This window comes from Aethalodelphis obliquidens, unplaced genomic scaffold (assembly GCF_003676395.1).
Source record: "Aethalodelphis obliquidens isolate GAN/ISIS:26980383/991018 unplaced genomic scaffold, ASM367639v1 scaffold26, whole genome shotgun sequence".
Lineage (NCBI taxonomy): Eukaryota > Metazoa > Chordata > Mammalia > Artiodactyla > Delphinidae > Aethalodelphis > Aethalodelphis obliquidens.
The window spans coordinates 1,852,730-1,870,793 of NW_020837970.1; the positions used below are offsets into that span (position 1 = coordinate 1,852,730).

Sequence of the window (18,064 nt, forward strand, 5' to 3'; positions counted from 1 at the left end):
CTTGATCATGTTTTATGATCCTTTTAATGTGTTGCTGGATTCTGTTTGCTAGTATTTTGTTAAGGATTTTTGCATCTTTTTTCATCAGTGGTACTGGTCAGTAACTTTCTTTTTTTGTAGTCTTTGTCTGGTTTTGGTATCAGGGTGATGGTGGACTCGTAGAATGAGTTTGGGAGTGTTCCTCTGCAATTTTTTGGAAGAGTTTGAGAAAGATGGTTATTAGCACTTCTCTAAATGTTTGATAAAATTCACTTGTGAAGCCATCTGGTCCTGGACTTTGGTTTGTTGGAAGGTTTTAAATCACAGTTTCAGTTTCATTACTTGTGATTGGTCTAGTGCATATTTTCTGTTTCTTCTTGGTTCAGTCTTGGAAGATTATACCTTTCTTAGAGTTTTTCCATTTCTTCCAGTTTATCCATTTTATTGGCATAGAGTTGCTTGTAGTAGTCTCCTATGATGCTTTATATTGCTGTGGTATCCATTGTAACTTCTCCTTTTTTCATTTCTAATTTTATTGATTTGAGTAATCTCCCTCTTTTTCCTTTTTGTTTTTTTTTTTTGGAGGTGAGTGGTCTTTTTTTAACATGTTTATTGGAGTGTAATTGCTTCACAATGATGTGTTACCTTCTGCTGTATAACAACGTGAATCAGCTATACATAAACATACATCCCCATATATCTTTCCTCTTGCATCACCCTCCCTATTCCACCCCTCTAGGTGGTCACAGAGCACCGAGCTGATCTCCCTGTGCTTTGTGGCTGCTTCCCACTAGCTATCTGTTTTACGTTTGGTAGTGTATGTATGTCCATGCCACTCTCTCACTTTGCCCCAGCTTAGTCTTCCCCCTCCTCGTGTCCTCAAGTCCATTCTCTAGTAGGTCTGTATCTTTATTCCTGTACTGCCTCGAGGTTCTTCATGACCATTTTTTTTTCATTCCATATATATGTGTTAGCATACAGTATTTGTTTTTCTCTTTCTGACTTACTTCACTTTGTATGACAGACTCTAAGTCCATCCACCTCCCTACAGATAACTCAATTTCGTTTATTTTTATGGCTGAGTAATATTCCATTGTATATATGTGCCACATCTTCTTTAACCATTCATCTGTTGATGGACACTTAGGTTGCTTCCATGTCCTGGCTTTTGTAAATAGAGCTTCAGTGGACATTGTGTTACATGACTCTTTTTGAATTACGGTTTTCTCGGGGTATATGCGCAGTAGTGGGATTGCTGAGTTATATGGTAGTTGTATTTTTAGTTTTTTAAGGAACCTCCCTACTGTTCTCCATAGTGGCTGTATCGATTTCCCTCTTTTTCTTGATGTGTCTCACTAAAGGTTCATCAATTTTGTTTATCATCTCAAAGAACCAGCTTTTAGTTTTATTGATATTTGCTATTGTTTTCTTTTTTTATTACATTTATTTCTGCTCTGATCTTTATGATTTCTTTCCTTCTACTAACTTTAGGTTTTGTTTCTTCTTTTTCCTTTAGGTGTAAGATTAGATTGTTTGTTTGAGATTATTCTTGTTTTCTGAGATAGGATTGTAGTGTTATAAATTTCCCTCTTAGAACTGCTTTTTGCTGCATCCCATAGGTTTTGGTACTACACTTAATTTTAGCCAAAAGGCCGAGAAGCGATATAGGTTTTGGATCATCATGTTTTCCTTGTCATTTGTCTCTAGGTGTTTTCTGATTTCCTCTTTGATTTCTTCAGTGATCTTTTGGTAATTTAGTAACATATTGTTTAGCCTCCATGTGTTTGTGTTTTTTACGTTTTTTCCCCTGTAATTTATTTCTAATCTCATAGTGTTGTGGTCAGAAAAGATACTTCGGATCATTTCAGTTTTCTTAAATTTACTGAGGCTTGATTTGTGATCCAAGATGTGATCTATCCTGGTGAGTTTTCCATGCGTACTTGAGCAGAAAGTGTAATCTGTTTTCGGATGGAATGTCCTATAAATACCAATTAAGTCTATATGGTCTATTGTGTCATTTAAAGCTTGTGTTTCCTTATTACTTTTCTGTCGTGATGATCTGTCCATTGTTGTAAGTGAGGTGTAAAAGTCTCCCACTATTGTGTTACTGTTGATTTCCTCTTGTATAGCTGTTAGCATTTGCCTTACGTATTGAAGTGCTTCTATGTTGGGTGCATATATATTTATAATTGTTATATTTTCCTCTTGGATTTATTCCTTAATCATTATGTAGTGTCCTTCCTTGTCTGTTGTAACATTCTTTATTTTAAAGTCTATTTTATTTGATATGAGTGTTGCTATTCCAGTTTTCTTTCGATTTCCCTTTGCATGGAATATCTTTTTCCATGCCCCCACCTTCAGTCTGTATGTGTCCCTAGGTCTGAAGTGGGTCTCTTGTAAACAGCATATATATGGGTCTTGTTTTTGCATCCGTTCAGCAAGCCTGTGTCTTTTGGTTGGAGTATTTAATGCATTCACATTTAAGGTAATTATCAATATGTATGTTCCTATTACCATTTTCTTAATTGTTTTGGGTTTGTTTTTGTATGTCCTTTTCTTCTTTTGTGTTTCCCACTTAGAGAAGTTCCTTTATCCTTTGCTGTAGAGCTGGTTTGGTGATGCTGAATTCTCTTAGTTTTTGCTTGTCTGTAAAGCTTTGGATTTCTCTGTCGAATCTGAATGAGATCCTTGCTGGGTAGAGTAATCTTGGTTGTAGGTTCTTCCCTTTCATCTCTTTAGATATATCATGCCACTCCCTCTGGCCTGTACAGTTTCTGCTGAGAAATCAGCTGTTAACCTTATGGGAATTTCCTTGTATCTTATTTGTCATTTTTCCCTTGTTTCTTTTAGTAATTTTTCTTTGTCTTTAATTCTTGTCAATTTGATTACTGTGTGTTCTGGCATGTTTCTCCTTGGGTTTATCCTGTCTGGGACTCTGCACTTCCTGGACTTGGGTGGCTATTTCCTTTCCTATGCTAGGGAAGTTTTCAACGATAATCTCTTCAAATATTTTCTCGGGTCCTTTCTATCTTCTCCTTCTGGGACCCCTATAATGTGAACGTTGGTGTGTTTAATGTTGTCCCAGAGGTGTCTTAGACTGTCTTCATCTCTTTTCTTTCTGTTTTCTTTTTTCTGTTCCACAGCAGTGATTTCCACCATTCTGTCTTCCAGGTTGTTTATCTGTTCTTCTGCGTCAGGTATTCTGCTATTGATTCCTTCTAGTGTATTTTTCATTTCAATTATTGTATTGTTCATCTCTGTTTGTTCTTTGATTCTTCTAGGTCTTTGTTAAACTTTCATGCATCTTCTCAATCTTTGCTTCCATTCTTTTTCCAAGATCCTGGATCATCTTCACTATAATTATTCTGAAGTCTTTTTCTGGAAGGTTTCCTATCTCTACTTCATGTAGTTGTTTTTCTGGGATTTTATCTTGTTCCTTCATCTGGTACATAGTCCTGTGCTTTTTCATTTTGTGTGCCTTCCTGTGAATGTGATTTTCCTTCCACAAGCTGCAAGATTCTCCATACTTTCATTAAAGTTTTTTAAAACATCTTTTTTCATACCTTTTTTTTTCAAAAAATAATTTTACATCATTATTTCCACTCTTTACTGTTCTGATTTTTTACTTGCTTTGGGTTATGCTATAATTCTTTTTAGCTTTGAGTTGCATTTTTACTTTGTTTTAATTTTTTTATTTGCTTAAAACATTTAAGTCTGCAACTCTATCATACCACAGTTATCCCACAAATATATATATATGTGTGTCTCTGTATATGCTTAATTTTAGTTTAGCTATTCACATTTCATGATTTACACCATTTTTTTAATCCTCTGTAAATCTTAAGGGGAAGTGTTAATGAGTTTCAAAATGGAGGGTTTTTTGTTATTATAAATCACTGACCCATTGTTGATTTCTTATGTAATTGGTCTTTAGGATAACACTTTCATGGAATATGTTGAGGTTTCTTTTGTGGCAAGGTGCATTGTCAATTTTTATTAGTATTTTATGTGAAAGAATAAGTGTATTTAATTTTTATGTGAACTGTGAAACCACATTTGGTACAGGACTGAGATTCAGGTTTTCCTTTGTAAATTTTCTTTTGTTTATGTCTTTAAGTGGATGGAAAACTTCCTTGTTTCTCCATTGCCATAGATAATTTTTATCTCATTCGTTTATATTGTATGAGTGTATTTATACGGTTTTGACTTCCTGATTTACCCAGGTAGCTTCAAGAAGATTTTTAGCTTTGCTTGTGCAGATTCCGTGATGTAGACTTAACGTTAAATATCACCACTGCTTATGTAATTTTATCTTTATTTTCAAGTTTGGTATCCTTAGTCCCTAGCACAGTGCTTAGCACCTAGGGAGCTCTTGATCAATATTTGCTGAATGAATGAATGAATGAATGGTTGCAATACCCCTGTAAGCAATTTTGGGTTTTATTTCATTCATAGTTAGTGCTGAATTTCTACTTCATTTGTACATATTGGGAGATAGTTCTTCTTTTTGAGTTTAGATATGCTTTAAAGTTTTAAAAATTACTTTACTTACCATTTGTGTATCTGTGTAAAATTGTGGTATATGTGGATCAATTAGCAGACCATTCCATATCGTCTTGTTCTGCCTTGTCCAGGGGACTGATTTGGATTTTTTAAAACAAAATAAAATTCTGTTCATGTTATATATCACTGTCTAGCTATTTGTGGTTTCAAATTGCAATTAGGGTATAAATTCCTTAATAAGATATGTAAAGATTTTCATACTATGAGCTCCATTTATCTACCTTTTATTTCTTAGTATTTACTCTCACATTGCCATGTTTTAGTTCCTAACACACTATACTCTTTCAAGCTTCAGTGCCTTTTAAAATTACTTTCTCTCTGCCAAGAATGCCTTCATTTGACAAAGACCCACTCATAAATAATCTATTCTTTCTAAACCCCTTATCCTCCCTGGCTGGAGAGAGAGATTTCTTTTCTTGCTCCCATATCATATCTTTCATATTTTTGACTCAATTTTTCAGGTTACCTCCTTGAACAAAAGTGTAAGATGAGTTAATAAGCATTAATCTTTCAGTTAGCACCCACCCTATTGCATCCAGAATTAGAACTGAAATGTGAGCCATGCTCACAGCGTTTCCTTTGCCCTGGCAGCATCTAAGGAATATTGATACATTATAAGACAGTTCAAAGCATTCAATAAAAGAGCAGATAATGTGCTTTGCAGATTATGTAGCACATAGTAGGTACTCTGTAAAAGTTAATGGCAACTCAGCAGTACTCTGATAACATTATAACGTTTTCTCTGAATTGTCTTCAGCTCCCATTTCATGATTCTCAGGCATATATTGTACATGTTGTAAAAGTGATAGATACTTTGATGTCCTGGTAAGTAAAGCAAACATATTTCCAAAGCACATACTGAAATATTACTACCAGTGGAAGCTATATATTATCAATGAAGAACCATAGAGCAAAGAGGTTTAATGAAACTCCTAAGCCAGGTATGACTCTAGAACTCAGATTCTTTACGAACTTAGAGGTCTCTTCTACCAAATTTCCTTCCAAAGGTGTGGTGTTATGGGTAAAATATCAAGAGCGGAAACAATTTTTACTTTTATCTTAGGAGAATGTGAAATGATTATAAATAACTCATTTAAGCATTAGATACTAATTTTAAATATTTCTGTGGTAGCTTGTGAGTAAATACACTTTGTTATAGTGAAGTTTTATTATACATATGCAAACAAAAGCATGAAATTTAGAGTTAGAGGTTTCAGATACATGCTAGTTAAACCTTAGTTCACTTATATGAGGGAAAACTGAGGGCAAAGGTGGTCACATGTTACCTAAATCACGTTCAGATTTCCTTCTCAGGGATGCTCACACAAGAACTTCCGATGGGCTTATTAAACTTACATCATGTGCACTCCTACATGCTAAAGATTTTAGTTTCCTAGGTTCCCATGCAGCATGGTTGATGAGAATAATGATGTTCACCTGATAAATATTATGTTTAAAAAAATTAACTATGTTATTTTGAGACATTAAGAAGCATACAGTCACAGAAATTCACTGTAATCCCATTTATAGAGGAGGTTTCACTATAAGTACATGGAGGCACCATGGGTCTATATTAAAGATATCAAGTCACTGAACTGCAAAATGACCTTGATGTGAGGTGATAGGACTTCTAAGACAAGGAGCATTAGGAGAAGCATTATGGGGAGTATCCAGCATGTAATTAGAATTTTAACCAGAATTCAACTAAGCAAAATAGCTACATGTAGAGTAAAAGGCAATTCATCAAGGAACAAAGCCATCGTGAGAATGTGTATATTGATTACATACATACGTAACATGTATAATATAAATGTATACGTATATATCATATATATAATATACATAATATTTCCTACATCTTTATATAGTCTTTAAATGCATTTATTTTAATGATAGCAAATTATTGCATCTAGGTCATAGAACATAATTTTCAACCCACGCTTCTATACTTGGCTGTGTATGTTTGTCCAGTTTTTTTTTTTGTTGTTGTAAATAATGAAACAATGCAGATCCTCTCACATAGATTTTCTTCAGTATTTAAAATTATTTTAGTTTGCTAGGGCTGTTGTAACAAAGCACCATGAACTGAGTGACTGAGAACAAGAGAAATTGTCTCATAGTTCTGGAGGCTAGATCCAGGTGTATTGACAAGGTAGTGCTCCCTCTGAAGGCTCTAGGGATGGATCTGTCAGGCCTCTCTTGTGACTTTTGGTAGGTAGGTCTTAGGCTTCTCAGTATAACTCTGATTTTTATGTGATGTTTTTCTTGGGTGTGTTTATCTGTCTCCAAACTTCTCCTTCTTATAAGGACATCAGTCATACTGGATTGTGGATCACCTACTCCAGTATGACCTCATTTAATTATATCTGCAAGAACTCTACTCCCAAACAAGGCTATATTCTGAGGTACTGGGAGTTAAGACTTTGGCATATGGATTAAGGGGGACACAATTCAGTCCATAACAAATTTAATTTCCTTAGCATCAACTTCCAAAAAGGGAATTCACCCATAAGAACAAAGTTTATCGCTAGACATCACTAAAAGGTTTCTGACAAATATAATTTTCACTGTTACCAACCCTATATCAGAGTGCCTGATTCTTGATATCCTCAAAGACCTTGGTAATTATTTTCAATATCATTGAAATTAATATCATTATTCTTAACTTTGCTAATTTTATAATCATGGTTAGGCATAGTTTTAATAAACTGGTTAATTTTTCATGCTTATTGACTATTGCATTCTAATTTGTGAATTATCTAGTCACATTCTTGACCGTGTATCTATTGGGGTATTAGTGTCACTTTTTATAGACATGTGAGAGTTCTTTATACATTGAACATATTAATATACGTGTATTCAGCAAAAAATATTTTTTATTTTCTTGTTTTTGTATACAAAAATAGTAAATGAATATAAATTTATCAAACGTTTCTCTTTGTTGTATTCTTTTACCTCTAAGTTTGAGCATATCTTCTTATTCCATAGGCTGAATAAATATACATTTTTATTTTTACTTTTTCTTACTTGAATTTGAATTACTTTAAATTTAATAATACATCTGAAACTTCATGATATATGTATGAGATACAAATGAGTATTAGAAGTATTTACCCAATGTTCTAAGTAACATTTTATTTATAATTTTTATTTCATATTGGAATATATTTGATTTCAATGTTGTGTTAGTTTCAGGTGTACAGCAGAGTGATTCAGTTATACATATACATATATCTATTCTTTTTCAAATTCTTTTTCCATTTAGGTTATTACAGAATATTGAGCAGAGATCCCTCTGCTATAAACCAGGTCCTTGTTGGTTATCTATTTTAAATATAGTAGTGTGTATTTGTGAATCCCAAACTCCCAATTTATCCCTACCCCCACCTTTCCCCTTTGGTAACCATAAGTTTGTTTTCTAAGTCTGTGAGTCTGTTTCTGTTCTGTAAATAAGTTCAGTTGTATCATTTTTTTATTTTCTTCATATAAGAAATATATGATATTTGTCTTTCTCTGTTAGTGTGATAATCTCCAGGTCCATCCATATTGCTGCAAAAGATATTATTTCACACTTTTTAATGGCTGAGTGATAGTCCATTGTATATATGTACCACATCTTTATCCATTCATCTGTTGATGGACATTTAGGTTGTTTCCATGTCTTGGCTATTCTAAAAAAATGTTGCAGTGAACATTGGGGTGTATGTATCCTTTTGAACCATGTTTTTCTCTGGATACATGCCCAGGAGTGGGATTGCTGGGTTATGTAGTAGCTCTGTTTTTAGTTTTTTAAGGAACCTCCCTTCCGTTCTCCACAGTGGCTGCACCAATCTACATTCCCACCAAGAGTGTAGGAGGTTTCCCTTTTCTCCACATGCTCTTCAGCATTTATTGTTTGTAGAGTTTTTGATGATGGCCATGCTGACTGGTGTTAAATGTTATATATCTCATTGTAGTATTGACTTGCATTTCTCTAATAGTTAGCAACGTTGAGAATCTTTTCATGTGCCTGTTGACCATCTGCCTGTCTTCTTTGGAGAAATGTCTGTTTAGGTCCTCTGCCCATTTTTAGATTGGATTTTTCTTTACTTTCTTCTTTTTTTTTTTTTTTTTTGATAATGAGCTGCATGAGCTGCTTGTAACTTTTGGAGATTAATACCTTGTCCCTCTCATTGTTTGCAAATATTTTCTCCCATTCTGTGGATTGTCTTTTCATTTTGTTTATGGTTTCCTTTCCTGTACCAAAGCTTTTAAGTTTAATTAGGTCCCATTTGTTTATTTTTGTTTTTATTTTCATTACTCTAGGAGACAGATCAAAAAAGATCTTGCTGCAATTTATGTCAAAGAGTGTTCTGCCTATGTTTTCTTCTAAGAGTTTTATAGTATCCAGTCGTACACTTAGGTCTTTAATCCATTTTGAGTTTATTTTTGTGTGTGTGGTTAGAGAATATTCTAATTTCATTTTTTTAAATGTAGCTGTCCAGTTTTCCCAGCACCATTTATTGAAGAGACTGTCTTTTCTCCATTGTATAGTCTTGCCTCCTTTGTTGTAGATTAATTGACCATAGTGCATGGTTTAATTTCTGGGCTTTCTATCCTCTTCCATTGAACTGTATTTCTGTTTTTTTGTGCCAGTACCATACTGTTTCGATGACTGTAGTATAGTCCGAAGTCAAGGTGCCTGATTCCTCCAGCTCCATTTTTCTTTTTCAAGATTGCTTATGCTATTCAGGGCCTTTTGTGTCTCTGTACAAATTTTACGATTTTTCTAGTTCTGTGAAAAGTGCCATTGGTAATTTGATAGAGATTGCATTGAATCTGTAGATTGCCTTGGGTAGTATAGTCATGTTGACAATATTGATTCTTTCAATCCATGGTCATGGTATATCTTTCCATTTGTTTGTGTCATCTTTGATTTTTTTCATCAGCATCTTATAGTTTTCAGAGTACAGATCTTTTCCCTCCTTAGGTAGGTTTATTCGTAGGTATTTTATTCTTTTTAATGTGATGGTGAATGGGGTTGTTTCTTTAATTTCTCTTTCTGATCTTTCATTGTTAGTGTATAGCAATGCAACAGATTTCTGTGTATTAATTTTATATCCTGCAACTTTACCAAATTCATTGATTAGCTCTAGTAGTTTCCTGGTGTCATCTTTACAATTATATATGTATAGTATCATGTCATCTGCAAACAGTGACAGTTATATTTCTTTTCCAATTTGGATTCCTTTGATTTCCTTTTCTTCTCTGATTGGCATGGCTAGTACTTCCAAAACTATGTTGAATAAAGGTGGCAAGAGTGTATATCACTGTCTTCTTCCTGATTTTAGAGGAAATGCTTTCAGCCTTTCACCATTGAGTATGATGTTAGCTGTAGATTTGTCATATATGGGCTTTATTATGTTGAGGTATGTTCCTTCTATATCTAGTTTCTGGAGAGTTTTCACCATAAATGAGTGCTGAATTTTGTCAAAAGCTTTCTCTGCATCTATTGAGATGATCATATGATTTTTATTCTTTAATTTGTTAATGTGTTGTATCACACTGATTCATTTATGGATATTAAAAAAATCCTTGCATCCCTGGGATAAATCCAACTTATTCGTAGTGTATGATCCTTTTAATGTATTGTTGCATTTGGTTTACTAGTATTTTGTTGAGGATTTTTGCATCGATGTTCATCAGTAATATTGGCCTATAATTTTCCTTTTTGTGGTACCTTTGTCTGGTTTTGGTATCGGGGGATGGTGGCCTCATAGAATGAGTTTGGGAATATTCCTTCCTGTGCAATTCTTCGGAATAGTTTGAGAAGGATAGGCATTAACTCTTCTCTAAATGTCTGAGAGAATTTGCCTGTGAAACCATCTGGTCCTGGACTTTTGTTTGTTGTGAGTTTTTTCATCACAGTTTCAATTTCAGTACTTGTGATTGGCATATTCATATTTTCTATGTCTCCCTGGTTCAGTCTTGGGAGACTGTATCTTTCCAGGAATTTGTCCACTTCTTCTAGGTTGTTCCTTTCATTGGCATATAGTTGCTTGTAGTATTCTCTTAATATCCTTTGTGTCCATTGGAACTTCTCCTTTTTCATTTCTAATTTTTTGGATTTGAGCCCTCTATCTCCGAGTTTTTCTTGTTGAGCCTGACTAAAGGTTTATCAATTTTGTTTATCTTTTCAGAGAACCTGGTTTTAGTTTTATTGATCTTTTCTATTGTTCTTCACTATTTCAATTTTTTCTGCTCTGATCTTTATGATTTCTTTTGTTCTACTAGCTTTGTATTTTGTTCGTTGTTCTTTTTCTGGTTGCTTTAGGTGTAAGTTTAGGTTATTTATTTGAGATTTTTCTTGTTTCTTGAGGTGAGCTTGAATTGCTATGGACTTCCCTCTTAGAACTGCTTTTGCTGAGCCCCATAGGTTTTGGATCGTCATGTTTTCATTTTCATTTTTCTCCAGGTAGTTTTTAATTTCTTTTTTGATTTCTTCAATGATCCATTGGTTGTTTGGTAGCATATTGTTTAGCCTCCATGCGTTTGTGTTTTTTTCCAGTTTTTTTTTGTAGTTGATTTCTAATCTCATTGCATTGTGGTCAGAACAGATGCTTGATATGATTTCAATTTTATTAAATTTCCTTAGGCTTGATTTTGTTGCCCAGCATGTGGTAAGGTCTGGAGAATGTTCCATGTGCAGGTAGGGAGAATGTGTGTTCTGCTGCTTTTGGATGGAATGCTTTATAAATATCAATTAAGTCTATCTGGTCTAATGTGTCATTTAAGGCCTGTGTTTCCTTTTTGACTTTCTCCCTGTATGATCTGTCTATTGATGAAAGTGGGGTGTTAAAGTCCCCCACTATTAATGTGTTACTGTAGCTTTCTCCTTTTATGGCTGTTAGTTTTTTCCTTATATATTGTGGTGCTCCCATGTTGGGTACATATATTTTTACAATTATTATATCTTCTTCTTGGATTGTTGCCTTGATCATTATGAAGTGTCCTTCTTTGTCTTTTGTAACAGTCTTTATTTTAAAGTCTATTTTGTATGATAAGAGTATTGCTAGTCCAGCTTCCTTTTGATTTCCATTTACATAGAATACCTTATTCCATCCCTTCACTTTCAGTTGGTATATGTCCCTAGATCTGAAGTGGGTCTCTTGCAGACAGCACATATATAGGTCTTATTTTTGTATACATTCAGCCAGTCTTTGTCTTTTGGTTGGAACATTTAATCCATATATGTTTAAGGTAATTATCGATATGTATGTTCTTATTGCCATTTTGTTATAGTTTTGTTTTTGTAGGTCTTTTTCCTTCCCTTTCTATTCCCTTCTGTTGTGTTTTGATGACTAACATTAGTGTTGTGTTTGGATTCCTTTTTATTTTTTGTGTATCTATTGTAGTTTTTGTGGTTACCATGAGGTTTTGATATAGCAGTCTGTATACAAACAAGATTTTTTTAAGTTGCTGGTCCCTTAATTTCAAATGCATTTCCAATGTCCTGCATTTATACTCTCCTCTTCTCACAGTTGCTGGTTTTGACTTCATATTTGTGTGTGGATGACTTCCTACCTTTACTCTTGTTTGCCTTTACTGGTGAGCTTTTCCATTCATTATTTTCTTGTTTCTAGTTGAGGCTTTTTCTTTTGCTCCTACAGAAGTTCCTTTAGCATTTGTTGCAAAGCTGTTCTGGTGGTGCTGAATTCTCTTAGCTTTTTCTTGTCTATAAAGCTTTTGATTTCTCCATCACATCTGAATGAGAGCATTACTTGGTAGAGTATTCTTGGTTGTAGGTTCTTCCCTTTCATCACTTTACATATATTTTGCCATTTCCTTCTGGTCTGTAGAGTTTCTGCTGAAAAATCAGCTGATAACCTTTTGGGAATTCCCTGTATGTTATTTTTGCTTTTCCCTTGTTGCTTTTAATATTTTCTTTGTTTTTAATTTTTGTCAACTTGATTACTATGTCTCTCGGCATGTTCCTCCTTGGGGTTTTCCTGCCTGGGACACTCTGCATTTCCTGGAACTTGGATGACTGCTTCGTTTCCCATGATAGGGGAGTTTTCAGCTATTAACTCTTCATATATTTTCTCAGATCCTTTCTCTCTGACTTCTCCTATGACCTCCATACTGAGAATATTGGTGTGTTTAATGTTGTCCCAGAGGTCTCTTAGACTGTCCTCATTTCTTTTCATTCTTTTTTCTTTATTCTGTTCTGCAGCAGTGATCTCCACCATTCTGTCTTCCAGTTCACTTATTCATTCTTGTGATTCATGTATTCTGATATTGATTCCTTCTGGTGTATTTTTATTCCAGTTATTGTAGTGTTCATCTCTGTTTGTTCTGTAGATCTTCTTGCTCTTTTTTAAACATTTCTTCTATCTTCTCTGTCTGTTCCTCCATTCTTTTTCCAAGATTTTAGATCATCTTTACTATCATTACTCTGAATTCTTTTTCAGGTAGATTACCTGTCTCCTGTTCACTTAGTAGTTCTTCTGGGGTTTTATCTTGTTCCTTCATCTGGGACACATTCCTCTGCTGTCTCATTTTGTCTAACTTCCTGTGTTTGCTGTTTCTGTTCCTCAGGAGGCAGGGTTTTAGTTCTTCTTGCTTCTGCTGTCTGTCCCCTGATGGATAATGCTGGTCTAAGGGGCTTATGCCAGCTTTCTGGTGGGAGGGGCTGGTTCTTGCCCACTGGTTACTAGAGCTTGGTCTTGTCCCTCTGGTGGGCAGGGCCATGTGAAGGGGTATGTTCATTGGGAAGCTGTGGGCTCAGGAAGACTTTAGGTAGCCTGTCTGCAGATGGGTGGGGCTGTGTTCCCACCCTGTTGGTGGTTTGGCCTGAGGTGTTTCAGCAGTGGAGCGTACAGGCCATTGGGTGGTGCCAGGTCTTGTGGGAAAATGGTGACCTACGGGAGGGCTCTTGCCAATGAGTATTCTCTAGAACTACAGCCTCCATTATCTTTTCCCCTGCAGTGAGCCACAGCCTCCCTCTGCCTCTGCAGCAGACCTTCCAATACCTGCAAGTAGGTCTGGCGCAGGCTTTTATGAGGTCATTGCTTTTTCCCCTGCGTCTGGGTGTGCACAAGACCTTGTGTGCAACATCCAAGAGTGGAGTTTCTGTTTCTCCCACTCCTGTGGAATTCCTGTGATCAGAACCCCACTGACCTTCAAAGCCAGATGCTCTGGGGACTCCTCCTGATGCAAGACTCTCATGATGGGGTGCCTGATGTGGGGATCAGAACTTTCACTCCTCTGGGATAACTTCTGTCATATAATTGTTTTCCATTTTGTGGGTCACCCACCTGGCAGATATGTGATTTGATTTTATCATGATCGTGCTTCTTCTAGTGTCTCATTTGGCTTCTTCTTTGTCTTATTGGTAGTTTCCAGTGTTTTTTGGTCAATGGTTGTTCAGCAGTCAGTTGTGATTTTGGTGTTTTGGTGAGGGGGGTGAGCTCAAGTCCTTCTACTCTGCCATCTTGTCTCTGCCCCCATAAGCATCACTTATTAACTAATGTTTCTCATTTTCTTTGATAATAATATGTCCTTTCTTATTCACTAAGTTCTTAAGTATAAGGGTATATTACTTTAGAGTATACATAAGTATGTATACTTATGTTTCATTGATCTTCTATTATTTTGCCACAACCATAATATTTTAGCTATTATAGACTTTCAATATTTGTGTAATCTGCCCTCATTAATCTCCTTTAAAACAATCTTATGTGTTTTTACTTGTTTGTTTGTTGACCTAGTTATACTTAAAATTAGAATAATTTCAAGTTACAACAACTTGCCATTAGGATTTTAACTGTTAAATCTATAAATCTGTTAGAAAGTAATTCATCCTCCCTATACAGAAAGATGAAATAATAGTTTTCTTTATATGGATTTTTAAATACTTCAATAAAGTTGTATAGCTTATGTAAGGTTGTACAGTCACTGCTTAGCAAACATTTATTAGTCATCTCCTGGTGTTTCAGGAATATAATGGAAGTTGACAAAAAGCTTAAAGTATCATTGAGACACTTTTTTAGAATAATTTCAGATAAGGAAATTGGGAAATTTTGAGGGTTAGCCAAGAGGAATACACAGTGTGCAGCGCTCATGTATAAATACCATGAATCCCTGAAAAGTGACAAGATTCCAGGAGAGGGGGTTATGCTTCAACTGAGTTTTGGAGGCTGACAGGCAGTTAGCTGGATGAAGAAAGCAGCAACTTCTTTTAGGGGGAGGAAACTGAAAATGCAAAGGTACATATTTAAAAGACATGTCATGGAAACTAAAGGGCAAGAATTTAATTGTGGCCAAAGTGTAGGATGTGAATGAGGACTGGTGAGCCATGAATTTCTAGTATATATAGATCTAATTTTCTCAAACGGGCATTGGGTGACATTGGTGGGTTTTAAAAAGGGAAGTGACATCATATTTGTATTTCAGAAAGGTTTCAAATGGGGACAAGAAAGGAGTCAAAGTGAACAACAAAGCTTCATTGATAATTAATAAAAATATGTATTCAGTGAAAGAATGAATGAATCAATGAATGAAAAGTTAATGTATTACCACATTTAGCAGCTGAAAAATAACAACTTTGGTAAGATTACCTTTATATAGTCAAGTGGTTGCTATAGAAGCCAGTTAGAATGGAAGACTGTATCACAGTACTGGATATTTGAAATGAGATCTAATGTCCTTGTATTCCAAACTAGTTATTGCTAGTTAGTAGGAAATAACGTAATGTTGTTATTTGATGTGTTGGTTATATATTCACTTTGCCACCTATTTTATTATCCTAATAGTTTTCCAGGTGGTTTGGTTTGGCTTGTTTTCAGGGTATAATACTGTAATTCCTGAAAAATAATAACTCTGTATTTTACCTTTCAACATTGGTGTTGTTTATTTCTGTTTTAATATATTGGTCAGAATTTCTGGAATTAAGTTAAAATACGGTAGTGAACGTTTTTGTTTTAATAATAGGGATGCCCTAATATTTTACACTTAAGTTGATTCTGAAAGATGTTTTTAGCATATTAAACTTAAGACTCATTCCAATCCTATTTTAAATAGGTTAAAAATTATTTGGAAGATTTTGAAATTTTATCTAATAACTTCTGTGTTCCTGTTGAAATGCAGATATGTATTTTATGACCAGTTAATATGTCATGTTAAATTCGTCAGTGATTTTAAATCATGCTTATGAAAAAATCTTCGTGGCTGTGATATATTATTCTTCTGATACTGTGCTGAATTTTATTTTCTGTATTTTGTGAAGTATTTAAAAATGCTTATGGCCATAAATAAGATTTGCTTTATTACTCTATATTGTGCCTTACCCTGTTTTATATTCAAAGATAGAACCCTGGGATATTGTAAAATCTGAACTATTGCACAAAAATATTTAGTTATATTAACTGGTTCATACTTAATGAGTCAAGAAAATAAATATATTTCAGATTTTTATCAATAAAGGTCATCATTGAGTTACATGACCTCAGGGAAATCTTTCTGTCTCTGGGGCTAATCTATAAAAATAAGGGGTTTGGACTACATGAACTGTAAGGTCTTGCCAGCTCTAGCTTTCTGCAAACTTGCATTGATAGAGAAATCCCTCCAGCTTTATGCTAAAAAGCAATAACACTATGTAAGGTAGAAATGGACCATGCTATGATGACCCTTACAGATTTAGACTTGAGTTTCAAAAAGGAAAAAACAACAACAAACAAACAGTAGTCCATTGTTCATCTACTTGGGCCCATGAGCAGTTGAAAGTGATAAATGTTGACCTTGTGATTTATCTTAAGTTGCACTGGAGAACTGTGGCTCAACCACCCCTCACTGTTTTGTTCAATTCACCTGAAACATTGGATCTAAAGGGCAGCAGGTGGGGGATCAGAAGCCCGGGATTTGTGTCCCACTCTGTCATTTACTAGTTTTGGGATCCTAAGTCATTTAATCCCTTCAGGCAAGTTTTCTTATTTGCAAGATGAAATATACTTAATTAATCTTTTAGTTCTGAAGTTCTATGAGAAGCCATAAATAATCCCTCAATAAAACATCTTTAGTTTATATAGTCACCTGGGGTTTACTTTCATATATATTGATCTTAATTGATCCTCTCCACAACGTTTGGAGGCAAAAAGCAAAGTATTAGTGACTTTATTTCAGAGTTAGGTCTAGCCTCCAGACTCCAGAGAATTTGGTAGTTTGCCCAGTGTGCTTAGTAAGTGGCAGAGCCCCAACTGGAGCCTAGGCATTCTGATACTTAAACTGTTCTTTTCTTTTTACGACACATTGTCTTTCGTTAAGTCCTGTAATCACTCTTTTATACTTTTCAAGCATTCTGGCACATTTTCCGGCTCTTTAAATTGTGAGGACCAACTATCCTTCTTCCCTTGGGGTTCATTTATGATTTTAAACTATATAACACTAACACTTTGTTCATGTATATGTTTAAATGATTTCTTGAAAAGTACTCCATCTAACATTTATTCCTTCTTTTCCTGATTCTCTTTCAGATAGCAGTTCTGTGGATGAAAAGGTTTTAAATCATACTTTTTCTTCCCTCCTGAGGGATCTTGTCTTTTGTACATGTTTGTTTGTGACATATTAGACCTGTTTTGGTTCTTCTGTTTTAGTTGTGAACTGTGCATGTTATCCCAGCTTTCCATTCTTTGGTTGTCCTTTAAGTGTGCCCCAATCTGTTGCATTTATGAAGAGGTTACACCTTGCCAGCTTCGCTTACTTTAGCTTACACTTGCCAACCTAGGGGTCTGCTACGGTCAAACTCAGCATCTGTTTTTAAGTCTGGCGAATCATGATCTCTCTGACTGATTCATGATCTTCACTGCACATACCAAGTTTTAAGGGCAAATAGTATTTGGAATATGATATTTTCCTCGACTCTGCCAGTGCTTTTGTCTGAATGCTGACAGCTAATTTCAAAACCTCCACTCACAAAAACACAGTAGCTTTGACTTGAAGCTGACCCTGCTTAGCATCTGTCATACTAGGTGTTACGTGTCTAGTGCAGTTGACGCGTGTTCCAAATTCATGTATACACAGCTATAGGATGCTAAAAGCCTCTTTCTTTTGTTTTGTTTTTGTTTTTCTCCATTTTCGTTGAAGGCTCGAATAGTAAGTGGCAGTGATTTGGATGCTTCCCAGTTCTCTGCACTTCAGGCGTTTGGTGGGTAAGTACATTCATAACCTCTCTAATTCATTCCATTCATCAGTGGTTCTCAACATATGTATTTTGAATGCAGAATGTTGCATGATGGCATAATTAGCTTGTCTTGCTGTTGCTTTCTTTTCACAGTAAAATAGCTTTTATAGTGTTTTTAAAAAAGTAATGTATAGATTTGTGTGTATTTATGTTTAATTATATACACATGTATCTATATATAAAGAACAAAGTTGAAATCACCTAGCCAGAATAAACATTAACATGATCATTCCATACACAAAACATAACCGTATAATTTTACATTACTGAGTTCATGTTAATAAAATTAATAGTGTTTTGATCTGC

At 34.9% G+C, this 18,064-nt stretch overlaps 1 protein-coding gene across 2 annotated transcripts in view; it reads left to right on the forward strand.

The window, feature by feature from the left end:
• Positions 1-17,825, forward strand: part of LOC113629023 (protein unc-13 homolog C-like) — a 305,901-nt gene extending 288,076 nt beyond the window's left edge. For both annotated transcript variants that reach the window (XM_027123065.1, XM_027123066.1), the window contains one exon: positions 17,662-17,825. In XM_027123065.1, coding sequence (XP_026978866.1) covers positions 17,662-17,684 — 23 coding nt within the window. In that variant the 3' untranslated portion in view covers positions 17,685-17,825. The remainder of the gene's footprint in view (positions 1-17,661) is intronic.
• Positions 17,826-18,064: the final 239 nt, after the last annotated feature.